The following is a 13,931-nucleotide window of genomic DNA, read 5'->3' on the forward strand; positions in this document are numbered from 1 at the left end:
AATATATAAATCTTTAATAGATAATTTAGTTATCAAAGCAATGTATCGATTAAACATGGCACTCCCCTATTTTTCATTAATCATTTCCGGTAGTGGAATTCGTTTTTAGTACACGTCGAGGTAGAAGGCCCCACGTATAGATTATCATTACTACTTAATTAAATAATACAGTTCCTATCTTTGTCAGTAAGTATACTAAACTTATTTATTGAGAATTAAACATTACATACTTTAACAGAGTAATATCAATAATATTCACTGTACTGCTTTACATGTAGGTGATATAGATGAAAGTACTTGTCATTGACATAATTCTTTACTTTAACAAATTTTTTTCTTATACCCAAATTTTCTTTTAAAATATTTCATTTGTTAATGTCATTGTAAAAGTAATCCTTTATATGTATTACAAAAAAAAATATATATAAATCTTTAATAGATAATTTAGTTATCAAAGCAATGTATCGATTAAAGATGGCACTACTCTATTTTCCATTAATCATTTCCGGTAGTGGAATTTGTTTTTAGTACACGTCGAGGTAGAAGGCCCCACGTATAGATTATCATTACTACTTAAATAATACAGTTCCTATCTTTGTCAGTAAGTATACTAAACTTATTTATTGAGAATTAAACATTACATACTTTAACAGAGTAATATCAATAATATTCACTGTACTGCTTTACATGTAGGTGATATAGATGAAAGTACTTGTCATTGACATAATTCTTTACTTTAACAAATTTTTTTCTTATACACAAATTTTCTTTTAAAATATTTCATTTGTTAATGTCATTGTAAAAGTAATCCTTTATATGTATTACAAAAAAAAAATATATAAATCTTTAATAGATAATTTAGTTATCAAAGCAATGTATCGATTAAAGATGGCACTCCTCTATTTTCCATTAATCATTTCCGGTAGTGGAATACGTTTTTAGTACACGTCGAGGTAGAAGGCCCCACGTATAGATTATCATTACTACTTAATTAAATAATACAGTTCCTATCTTTGTCAGCAAGTATACTAAACTTATTTATTGAGAATTAAACATTACATACTTCAACAGAGTAATATCAATAATATTCGCTGTACTGCTTTACATGTAAGTGATATAGATGAAAGTACTTGTCATTGACATTATTCTTTACTTTAACAAATTTTTTTCTTATACCCAAATTTTCTTTTAAAATATTTCATTTGTTAATGTCATTGTAAAAGTAATCCTTTATATGTATTACAAAAAAAAAATATATAAATCTTTAATAGATAATTTATCGGATTATTTTATAATATATCTTATTTGTCAATACTTTTTTTTTAATTTCTATATATTTTCTATTGATTTAAATAATAGATTAATAGACAAGTGATAGATTTATAACAAGTTTTATTCTAATAAAACTTGGATAAAAAAATTTAAACTAAACTTTTGAATATTGTCTTTATTTTAGGAATATAAAATGGCAAAAATCATAATATTTGCATCAATAATTTATTTGGGCATAATTTATAATATATTAGATGCTAAGCAAGGTAATAATGATGAAGATACTAATGAAAAATACCGAAGTCCAGAACCATCTGGATTAGCTTACTTAGCAGAACATTTTGACGATAAAGAAAAATTTAATACTACCTGGATATTATCAGAGGCTAAAAAAGATAATATTGATGAAGATATTGCAAAATATGATGGTTTGTATTTTAAAATTAGATAATTCATTATCAACATCTTTTATCTTTTGTGACATTTAGATATTAAAATAAAATTATCAATAATAAAGAAAGAAAATAAGAAAGCATTATTTTATAGGAATCTGGACTATTGAAGAGCCTAAAACACCTATACAAGATGGTGATTTAGGTTTAGTACTGAAAAGCAAGGCTAGGCATGCTGCTATTTCTAGTTCATTAAATACTCCTTTTCATTTCAAAGATAAACCATTATTTGTACAGTATGAAGTTAATTTTCAAGATGGCCAGGAATGTGGTGGTGCATATCTTAAATTATTAACATTAGATCCAAAACATGCAGAATTAAAGAATTTTCATGATAAAACTCCATATACTATTATGTTTGGACCTGATAAATGTGGGAACGATCATAAGGTACATAAAAATATTTATATAAAAAATGCAAGTCTACGATCTTTTCGATTTCATGTTAATCAATGTTTATAGTTCTTATCTGTTATTAACTTGTTTTTTTATATAGTTACATTTCATTTTCCGTCATAAAAATCCCTTGAATGGTACAATAGAAGAAAAGCATTGCAAGAAACCAAAAGAGAGATTGGAGGATTTCTTCAAAGATAAACAACCACATTTATATACTTTGATTATTCGTCCTGATAACACATTTGAAATCAAAGTTGACAATAAAATTGTAAATACAGGATCGTTATTAGACGATTTCACTCCTCCTGTAAATCCACCTTTAGAAATAGAAGATCCAAGTGATAAACAACCTGATGACTGGGATGATAGAGAAAAGATCTCTGACCTATCAGCGGTAAAACCTGATGACTGGGATGAAGATGCTCCAGCCCAGATAGTAGACGAAGAAGATGTTATGCCAAAAGGGTGGTTGGAAGATGAACCACCTATGATACCAAATCTTGATTCTGTAAAACCTGATGATTGGGACATTGATATGGATGGAGAATGGGCACCTCCTGAAATACCAAATCCAAAATGCTCAAATGCTCCAGGTTGTGGTCCTTATAAGCAGAAAATGAAGAAGAATCCACGTTATAAAGGGAAATGGTTACCTCCATTGATTAATAATCCTAATTATAGTGGAAAATGGAAACCTAAACTAATTCATAATCCTAATTACTTCAATGATGAACATCCATTCTTGATGTCATCTATTGTAAGTTTTAAAGATAAAATATTAAGGTCAGATTATATCTCCGTTCTATAATCTAACTAAAAATTACAGTCTGCTATTGGATTTGAACTTTGGTCCATGTCTCCTGATATTATTTTTGACAATATTCTTATTACTGATGATGAAGATGTTGTAAAAAAATGGTCTGCTGAAACATTTGAAGTAAGGCGGATTAAAATTGCTGAAGAAAATGTAAGTACTTTTGCAATCAATTCTCTTTAATATTTTCAATCTATAATCCACGTTCATACTTGTTAATTTAAATGATAAGTAAAATAAAAATCAGCTACTGTCACAATTTTCGTTTTTCTATAATATTACGGTATTTTATAAATACTACGATATTTTTCTATATATTTTCTTAATTTATATGAAAGTGATAAAAATTATTTATTATCTCCCTCATATAGAAAAAAAAAAAAATGAGACATAATCGTTTTTTACTTGAAATACACACATTATAATATACAGGAAACATTGTGGGGACGTATGATGCGTTCCATGAACTACAAACCTGGCTGGTGGGCCCTTTATTTTTGTTACTGTATGATACCAATCATAATGTATGTTTGGTATTTATTAAAACGTTCACGTGAGGTACTAAATTCACGAAACTTAAAATGCTTGCTTATATAATGTATTGAATTCTTGTAGTAACTTATGAGGCCACAATTTTTGAAAAATTCAAGTAATACAATGAATAATTATCAAGTATATTTTATAATGCTTTTTATCCTTCAAAAGCTTTAATAAGCTATAAGTAGTTATTACTTTAAAAAATTAATTTATTATTGCAGGAATTATTATTGATCCTTTTAACAATTTGTATAGTAATATTATGTGCAAGTTTAATTTTACTATTTTTCATAAAAACATTCCCAAAATTTATAGAATACACCTTCAAAATCAAGTAATATTGTTTTTATCTCTACACAGCTATATTTACAAGTGTAATAACAAAATTAATTTGCAATATTTTTTTACTGGTTATTTATAGTGGAGTCTATGGAGTCAAATTGCAACATATACTGCAGAAAATAGTTGGATATGGGCTGTATGTTTCATAGGTTTTGGTGTACCCGTATTTCTATTAATTCATTTTTGCTGGTTTAATAATCAGGTATAAAACATACTTTCCTTGATAAAATATATATTTTATTGCTACTTCTTTCAATGAATTTCCAACAATTAATATTTTAATATATCACATTCTGTGTTCACATGGTATGTTCAAATTCTATATTAACATTCAATCACATTTGATCTATATTTAAAACTATTTAAGCTAGTTAAGCTTATTGCTTGTAAATTACGCGTTTTTATATTATGAATCGCAGCGGTAGTGCTATAATTATAATAGTTATATATTTCATAATATTATGATAATACCAAGTATTAAATTCAAAATGTTTTTTATGTTTTAAGAAAATTTTTGATATATTATTTTTAGGAAGACGATGATAAAAAAGAAGAGGAGAATCAAAATTTAGATGTAAATAAAGATTTACTAAACAATGAAGAAAAGAAAGAAATTCAGGAGCCAGCAGCTATAGAGGAAAATAAAGAAATTGAAAATGCAAATGAAACAAAGGAGATAACTGAACCTAAAACGGCAAGTATATTTGTAATAAACTGATTGATATACTTACAATTTTATTAAAGTGATGTGTGCAAACAATTTGGATCAAGTTATAAATAGATATTTTAATAATTGATATATATTTTATTTTTCTTCTATAGGATAAATCTAGTGGTGATGATGGTCCAAGGCGAAGAAAACCAAATAAAGAATGATAAGCATCAAAATAAATATAAGAAGAAATTTATTCTTAAAGTGTTTATCTGACTTTCACATTCCACATTATGCTTGCTGTTGTGGATAGTAGTATTATCAATCAGTAAATATGCGATGTTTTCATTAGCAATTCATTCCTCGTTTAGAAATATACATGCTTCTTTCTTAAGAATAATTTATCATTATATAATATAATTCAACAAAATGTCTTTGTGTACACACACAGTAAGTATATTTATAATATATTAAAAAACTCTACTTATATATATGCATTCAATATACATATGAGAGATTTTCACATATGTAATAAATATCACTTGGCTATATATTATATCAATGAAATTTTTTAATGTTTCCGTTTTAAACAATTATTAAACCTTTTTAAAGTATTAATAACGCAATGATATCTGTTTCATGATATTTTCTATTTATTACAGTTGACAAAATCATTCTGTGTGTCAAAAAAACTCATAACTGCATATAAGCAGTTAAAATAATTAAACCTGATATGTAATGTCACGAAGAGCTGATTTTGTATTTTTATTACTTATTTTCTGTGCAATCTCATGTACATTACATAAATACTTAAATATATAAATAAAACATATTAGCATATTAATGTATATTAATAGATAACATAAAATTATGTAGACTTGAGATTACAAAAAGATTGTGAATATATAATTACTGTAAACTGTAATCATTTGATTGGTGTAAACAAAAATATAAAATATTAAAAATCTAGTTCACATGTTTTTATTTCGTTTATCATATAAACAATGAAAAGCAATAGTAATATCCAATAAAGCTACCTTTTTATTTTTAAGCATGATTCCTAAAATTTCCTCACTTATGTATGATGTGTGTATGGGATGTAATTTAAGAATCTTCGATATTAATGGAGATATCAAACAATACGTGTAGATCTTTATGTTTCATGTCAAAATCGGAATATTCAGTAAAAAGTAGTTCAACATTCTCAAATAAGAACGTCGTAGAATGATATTATCGATAATAGAGATAATAGAGATAACGTATTTAAAGAGAACAATTCACATAATATATTATAATTAATTACAATATTAATTTTATGTGCGTTATATATTATTATATTGTTACATAAAAATATACACCTTAATTAAATTAAAATGATCTTAGAGAGGAGATGATTTTTTTTAATATTAAAATATCTTCTTTATTATGAATTTTTATAAAATGTAAGAAAGTAATTGTTAATAAGACTATATATATATTATTGCACTAACGTAAAAATATCTTGTATAACCTGCATATACAAAGATATATGTAAAAAAATGTGTTGTAATTATCACAGATAAAGTAAAAATAATGCAATATATTCAATATATACTAAAAAAATATAAAATGTTATTTTTGTATTTTTTTTTTTTTTTTTTTTGTACACCTTACTATATTGAGGATCTCACGAATAATTTTCTTTTATTATTATTAGCATTTTACTTACAATATTATAATATACATTTAATATCATTTTATTTGAGATAATAATATTTTTAGTTCATGTATCCATTTAATAAAGTCTGAAAAATTGTCTTAAATGCCATATAGCCTAAATACAAGAAAAAGAATTTCCACTTCTTATATAGATTTTTTTGTAATATTCTTACAAGTTTAACATTGTCTGTTCATTAATCTTAGTAACGAGATTCGATATATTCTTAATACGAAATATTACTGATTTCTGTCAAAAAGATAGATCATTTTAATTGTGGAAATAAAAATTTTATAATAATCTTAATTAATGTAGAGTTCTTACAAATAAATATATCTGAAATCAAATAAATAAAATACCTTTACAATTTGCAATACAGATGATTTAAATTTCAACTATTTAATCTGATATTTCTCTCACATTCTGCATAAAATAAATTTATTTGACAAGATGGTATAATTATTAATTATTGATTTCTTTGATGAAGTATCTCTTATTTTAGTTTTGCAAATTCATGTAAATATCAATTTCATGTGGTACAATCAAGGACTAATCGAAGAACTACCAGAATTTTGAGAACATGATTTGCAAACAGGTACAGCACGTTGTGATAGATGTCCAGTTAAGACATCATGCGTACCCATACATCGTGTACATAGTACATTCCCGCAAGACCAACAATGATGCTAAAAGTAATAACAATAATGAATGACCATACATAGTTTTTATTTCTCCTATATCTAGTGAATCATTTTATTTGTCAATATATTAGAAAAATTCATTTACTCAAATGCATACCTTCCTATTAAAAGCATCAAATGTAGTCGAACAAGTACATTCCTCCATATTACGAGATGACTTCCATTCTATGGCAACTGTTTTTAACTCATTCTCAATTTGGCTTGCTTTTTCTTTATTTTTCATTTTTTCATCGTGATTAACATTTTCCTTAATAGTTTCAGATAAAGATTCTTTGACATATTTGTTATCAAATTTATGTTTACCTTGAATATTTATTTTTTGTACGTTATTTAAATTTAATAATTGACTCAAAGAATTAACTCTCTGAAAGCGTATAAGCGTTCATTCACCTTTAAAATTTTTTCAATATTATTATATTAAGTCAAAAGCAAAAAAGTTCGTATACCTTTGCAAGAAGTTTAACGTGATCTTCTAAAGAACTACTATGATCGTGAATTGTCAATAACATATCTTCGTGTGCCTCTCTAGGATGAATACCATTCTCAAATCTAAAATATAATCCTCTCCAAATGCTGTAAACAAATATATTTTTTAAATAAACCTATTTTAGTTTACATACACGTACACGTATTATTCTAGTCAAGTAAATGCTTATTACATAATATTTTGTGGCGCTAATTTTGGCTGGAGAACATCATTAGAATCATCATTCCAATGTTTACATTCATATAGTGGATTGATATACTCGTTTGTATTATTTGCAACATATCCCCACAAAGAATACGTTCTTTCTGATAATCTATAAATACAAGAATATACGATTTAATCTCTTAATATTAAATCCGATCATAATTATTATACCTAAGAGTCTGCCTTTCTTTTTCAGAATTTCCAATAAATGTTCCATATTGACAGCTATGAACATGGTCATGAAGTGTTAAAAGAAAAAATTCATTGAATTGAAATTTATGAGGGTATTGCTGTAGTAATTGATAAGTTGCATCTATAAATTGAGTAAATATCGGTGCTAATTCTTTGCCGTCGCTACTAATATAACCACAGCGGTCACTGAACTTATGACCGAATGATAACCAATCTTTTTCTACTAATGCCTGATAAAAGAAAGAAACATTCTTAATGCATACATTGATACACAAGCAAACACAAAGATACACACACACTAGTTTTTATAATTTTTAATATTTAAATATTTACCTGAAATCCTTGAATAGTTCTATAATACGGATCTAAAAGTAAAGCAGCCAGAGAACATACTTGCGCTGTACGATCCCAACCATCGCTACAATGTACTACTACGCTCACGCCACCAAAAACTGCTCGTGCAATAAACCAGGCAGTTTCTAATATAGAACGAATGTGCTTTAACCATCCACTGCTTTCTAAACCATTTAAAAATGCACTCATTGATGTCGTCCTTTGTACTAAATTAAACAACATATTAATCGTATTTTGTACTTCAATGTATGCATAATGTTTTAACATAATGTAGAGATATTCTGGCTTACATTCTATAAGCTTGTTCAAACTTGTTCTCATGACATGTATATTTTCAATCCCAAAAAAATGAAACTTTATATTATCATAGAAATTTTCATTTTCGTATCCTTTTCCTGCTGCCCGATTTGCAAAAGCATTAATCTATATGAAAAATAACAATATTTATAATATAATATTATGTATTATATAACTGAATAAATAAATAGATAAATAAATACACACATACACACACGGTTTACTTACACGTGGCCTTGTATCAACAACATACATATACTTTGAATTAGGATTTGTACAAAGTATATAATACATAATTAATTCATCCTCGGGACATCGTGCACTAAATCCTGAAAGTGGTTGACTGCAACGGCAGATAACAGCCTAAAATGCTTTATCTATAAATTTGTTCAATGTAAAACTAATTAATTATGTATACAAAATAGATAACAAACCTTATTTGAATGTAAATATGTTAATACAGGAAGCCTTCCTCTACTTCTAAATTTTGCACTACCTAATAAAATGTTGTCTGCACAAGTGCTTGGAACATATATATATTTTGGGTATGTATCACAAAGCTAAAAAAATGTTTTAAAAATGTATTGAAAATAATCATTGCAACTATTTAAAAATGCATAGTATTTTTTATACCTCGTAATTAGTATTCAAGTATGAAAGAGACCATTCTTCATTTGGTACTCCTTGTCTTTGAAATTCACTTTGTACGTTAAAAAAGTTCCAACCAACATGTTGCGGTAATATTTCTTGATAACTGAAGCAATAAAGATCCTCTAAATTTGCTATAAAAACATTTAAAAATAATTAGCTTTAATGTATAGTATAATATTTTATATACAGAAAGTACATAGTATATAGTATATGGTATAGTGTACAGTATATATTATATAGTATATAGAAAACAGAAGATAAATTTATATTTAGTTTCAAAAAGTAAAATATATAGTTCAAATTTTTCTAACAAACTTATAAATATAATTTTACCTGGGCAAGACAGTTTTAGTAATGTAAGATAAATGTCATGGCAGTCACGTTCCTTAGGTATAACAAAAGTAACAATATAAAAATGTTTACACTTAATATATAAGGGTGATCCTGTAGTAGTCAAAGGTTGTTTTTCTATGTTGGATATATGAGTATATAAAACCTACAATAATAGTTGTATCTCTATTGCTGTCTTTCTTAAATGATAAAATATTTACTTTATAAACTTAATTAAGTTAATAAATTATTAAGAAATATTTACCCATATTTTTTTTTTACCATTTCGTTCTATGAATATAAGATGTGTTAAGGTTAAATATAATGTACCTATAGAATGATTATTACTATACTTTTCCAATAAGCGAACGTTTTCTACCTACAAATTGAAATGATATTAAATATATAAACAACAAAATTTATATATATTTGTATATGTGTGTGTGTGTGTGTGTGTATATAAAATGAATATAAAAGTTTAATATCATATATAAATTCTCAGTAAAATTTTATATATTAGACTGACTATTATTTATATTGATTTACCTTTGGAATCTTTATTTGGTCCATTGCATATTACTATATACAAATATGGTATAACAATGGATATTTTTATATCCTGACTAGATACTACTTTATTGTACATATAACGACACTTTCTTTAAGAAGTTACCCAGGCAATCATATTTTATAAAATTCAATCATTACACTACAACTATTTACAAAGGTGTTTTTATCTAATTGGTATCATAGTCTTTCAGTTAAAAAATATACAACTGACAGATAAAGCACAGATAACTTCACTATCATTTTTAGAACAGGATTACCAATCTACAGCATTTAAAAACAGAAGTATCCTTTTTAGGTTTTTTTTTTTTTTGTTACTAAGCCGATCGCTGAATAAGAATTTTTTTTTGAAATTTTACTTTATTCTATTTTATTAATTCTTTTAATAACATATTCTTAAAGTGAATATATATATATATATATGTATATGTGTACATACAATTATATACTATCATATATGTAATAACGTTTACAAACAAGTTTTTATTATTTAATTAGTATTTTTTTGTTTTTAATAAAAATATATTTCTTTATTTCATTAAACTAATAATTGTATAAAATCGCTAATTATGAAAAATTTTATTGAAGTATCAAAAAAAAATTATATATATAGTACATACAAAATATAAAAAGATTTGACTATTCACCACTTTTAGTTCGTAGCGTATATAACCTTACGACAGGTTGAATAAAATAATTGCTTCACAGAACACTGTCCCTACTTATATAGGTTATACCCCTCTCGCACGTAATCTAATAATCGAGTTAAAGTGTGACAGAAATGTTTATATGTAATAAAAACAATGGTACATTTCATCAAAGTAAAGAAAATCCATATACTAGATTATACTTTTTACTTATAATTAAACATATACAAATAGCTAAAGCGTATTTAAATAACCATTATTTCAATATTACTTGTAATATCAAAATATAAAAAGAAACTAACTGTAGAACTGTCGAAGTTATTATGTCCTTTTGGATAATATTATTTGAAAACAACAAACACATATTCGAAATTTTACTGCTTGAACAGTTAAAGTACTTCATTTTATACGAATAATGATAAAACAGGAAACAACTACCGCCCTCATTCTAAACGGATTGATGGTAAAGTTCTGTTTTACCATTAGTCGATGACTAGAATATATTTTAATAGTTGGTAACTAGGAAATCCTCATTACAGGATGATTAAAACGTGATTCAAAATCGATTTTGATGAATAAGGTCTTATTTTAAAAATGAAGGTTTAAACGAGGACATAGCTTTTTCGGATTTTTGAAAAAGCTTTATTTTTATGTATAAACTATTCTTGAAAAAACACCATTTTTTGATATGATTTTTTTCAAAGAAAATTTATACTTTTTCCAACTTTTTGTTAACTAACTCCAAATTCTGCTTCAAACTCTTCTTTAGTTATCTGAAATAATATAATATTATATGTTGACCAATTAAAAAATAAATATATAAAAAAAATAAAGCTAATTTTAATATTTGATTTGAACTTGTAGATTACCTTTTTCTTTTTAAATTTTTTTATTAATGCTACATCTTTTGCTAATTCTTCTAACTCTTCTGAAGTAATAGATCTCTTTTTTTTTTTAACTTGAACAATACCCTTTTCTTGTTGAATTTTTTTCTTTTCTTTTCGCTTTTTACGTTTTTCTTGTTTTTCTAATTTCCTTTTTTTTGTTTCAGTCCAAGATTCTGTTTGTTTACATTTACGTTTCATTCTTCCAGGCCAAGTACCTGTATTATGAAACTCATTTAATTTTTCTTGTCTGATTCGTTCCTTTTCTTTGTTCAAATATGTAATTGAATTGGAATCTATTTCTGGAGCAACAAAAGATGTTATATCGCGTCCTTTTAATTCAGGCATTCGTGGCATTTTTAATAAACCAAAACCCATGGCAAGGTTTCCTAAATCAATATCTTTTAATCTTAAAATTAAGTTACATTCGTGTTTATTATATGCTTGTACATATGATACAAATGCCCTATTTGCTTTATCAAATATTTGTCTATCTTTCAATTGTAAGTCACGCATACATTGTAAACACTTTTTCGTTATATCTGTACATACTTCTAATTTCATTTCTTGTACATCTACTTTTTGATTTCTTTTAATAAAATCTATATATGCATCTTCATTTTTTAATAGGAAAAGTAATGCACTTCCTTTGTGCCCAATTCTGGCTGTTCTTCCACATCTAGCAATACAAATTTATTGATTATAGTTCCAATTCCATTTTTTATAATTCTACGGTTATTAATTTACAAATTTTTCATAAATTTAAGATTTTTACCTATGTACAAAATTGCTGGCAGTAGATGGAGGATCGTATTGTAATACCCAATCTACTTCTGATATATCAATACCTCTAGCCATGACATCGGTACATATTAAAATGCCAGCTTCTATTGAACGAAACTCATCAAATATTTTGTATCTTTTTTTCTTCATTTTACCGTGTAAAGCTAACACTCGTGTCTTTGATAACATTCTATATAATAATAATTGAGATTTAAAAAATTCTTAAAACAAATAAAAATTAAAGATAAATATAACTTACGCTTGTATAACATGGCTGAAGTAATCTACACATGCGCAGGTAGATAAAAAAATCATATATTTTAAATGAATTCCTTTTTGTTGAATAAAACTTATCATTGTTGATAACTTATTTTCAGCTTGTATTACTACATAATTATTTGTTAAGCTCAAAGGTGTTGATATATTAGCTTTCTCCTTTACAGAAACAAAAGCTGGATTTCTTAACCCTGCTCTGATTAATTGTTGTAATTCTTTCGTTTGTGTAGCAGAAAAAAGACCTGTTCTTCGTAAACGTGGTAAATAACTTAATATAATATCTAATGTTTTTGAAAAACCTAAGTCTAGTAATCTATCAGCTTCATCCAAGACTAATATTTCCTAAAAATGATATTAAATTGAAAAAGAAATACAACAAGAATAATACACGTGTGACGTTAAACTTAATTACCAAAGATTTCAAGCATTTTGTTAAATTTATACTTTTACAATTAGAAAGCATATCTTCTAATCTACCAGGAGTGGCTATTATGATATTGGCACCACCTTTTAATTTCTCTATATCTTCATTAATAGTTGTACCACCGACAAGAATTACTTGCTTCAATAATAAGAGCTTATTTAAGAAGTTTGCTAATACTTCACTGATTTGAATAGCTAATTCTCTAGTCGGTGTTATTATTAAAGCTCCTATTTCTGTATTTTTCCATTTATCAGGGCGTCTCTATAAACATTTCTAAATTAGATAACATTATGTCTTATAACCTAACCTAACCTAACCTAACATAACCTAATGTTGTCTTGAAATAAATCATTTATCTAGATACATACTTGTAATATTTCCATTAAAGGAATAAGAAAAGCAAGTGTCTTGCCACTACCTGTTACTGCCTCTGCAGCAACGTCTTTCCCTTTTAAAAGGAGAGGTATACAGGCTGCCTAAAAATACAGTAAAGACGATTTTTTCTCTTATAAAAATTCAAATCTATAATTAAAGGAATTATACATATAAAAACAATTAAAAAACATTATGCGAGGTATCTTACTTGAACAGGTGTCATGATCTCAAATTTCAATTCCTGAAGTGTTTCTAATACAGGCTTGCTCAAAGGAATATCTAATTCTTTCCAATTCTGCGTTTTCATATTTAGTTTGTAAGTTCTTACAAGATAATATTCTACAATAACGGTAAATTATTAATTACAATTCAAAGTTACACATATAAAACTCGTGAGAGTAAAATATAAACACGTATACTTAAAGGTTATGTTCGAGCGTTTTCTACGTTACCGGTCGAGTCTAATACTGTCGTCCCGAGCAAATGACATGCGCATATAACATAGTTTATATAAACGATATATAATCGTATATCGATATGATAATCGTATATCGATAAAAAGCGATATTTAATTTTGAATATACAGGAAGGATAC

General features: G+C 26.0%; 3 protein-coding genes across 5 annotated transcripts; 1 reads left to right on the forward strand and 2 right to left on the reverse strand.

Moving 5' to 3' along the window:
- The first annotated feature begins 1,456 nt into the window (after positions 1-1,456).
- On the forward strand, positions 1,457-5,437 carry LOC122631995 (calnexin-like). Its single transcript, XM_043818309.1, has 7 exons — positions 1,457-1,700; positions 1,819-2,114; positions 2,221-2,880; positions 2,950-3,090; positions 3,896-4,018; positions 4,349-4,510; positions 4,639-5,437. The coding sequence occupies exons 1-7, from the start codon at positions 1,466-1,468 to the stop codon at positions 4,690-4,692; spliced, it is 1,671 nt and encodes a 556-aa protein (XP_043674244.1). The 5' UTR covers positions 1,457-1,465; the 3' UTR covers positions 4,693-5,437.
- Positions 5,438-6,134: 697 nt separating this feature from the next.
- LOC122631992 (myotubularin-related protein 6) lies at positions 6,135-10,211 on the reverse strand. 3 transcript variants are annotated; one of them, XM_043818304.1, is made up of 13 exons: positions 9,927-10,211; positions 9,646-9,759; positions 9,384-9,546; positions 9,033-9,181; positions 8,834-8,959; positions 8,628-8,762; positions 8,393-8,525; positions 8,082-8,308; positions 7,728-7,978; positions 7,525-7,665; positions 7,312-7,438; positions 6,963-7,229; positions 6,135-6,850 (listed from the first exon to the last, which is right to left on the reverse strand). In XM_043818304.1, exons 1-13 carry the CDS (start codon positions 9,948-9,950, stop codon positions 6,707-6,709), a joined length of 2,001 nt encoding a protein of 666 aa, XP_043674239.1. In that variant the 5' UTR covers positions 9,951-10,211; the 3' UTR covers positions 6,135-6,706. The 3 variants fall into 3 exon arrangements, 2 of the variants coding, with proteins under 2 accessions (XP_043674239.1, XP_043674240.1); XR_006327796.1 differs by having other exon boundaries at positions 6,638-6,850; positions 6,963-7,168; XM_043818305.1 differs by lacking the exon at positions 6,135-6,850 and having other exon boundaries at positions 7,072-7,255.
- A 299-nt stretch (positions 10,212-10,510) lies between these two features.
- Positions 10,511-13,833, reverse strand: LOC122631994 (probable ATP-dependent RNA helicase DDX55 homolog). Its single transcript, XM_043818308.1, has 8 exons — positions 13,756-13,833; positions 13,545-13,675; positions 13,330-13,437; positions 12,950-13,222; positions 12,521-12,879; positions 12,254-12,451; positions 11,464-12,157; positions 10,511-11,367 (listed from the first exon to the last, which is right to left on the reverse strand). The coding sequence occupies exons 2-8, from the start codon at positions 13,641-13,643 to the stop codon at positions 11,326-11,328; spliced, it is 1,773 nt and encodes a 590-aa protein (XP_043674243.1). The 5' UTR covers positions 13,644-13,675; positions 13,756-13,833; the 3' UTR covers positions 10,511-11,325.
- Positions 13,834-13,931: the final 98 nt, after the last annotated feature.

Source organism: Vespula pensylvanica, chromosome 9, assembly GCF_014466175.1.
Source record: "Vespula pensylvanica isolate Volc-1 chromosome 9, ASM1446617v1, whole genome shotgun sequence".
Classification (NCBI taxonomy): Eukaryota; Metazoa; Arthropoda; class Insecta; order Hymenoptera; family Vespidae; genus Vespula; species Vespula pensylvanica.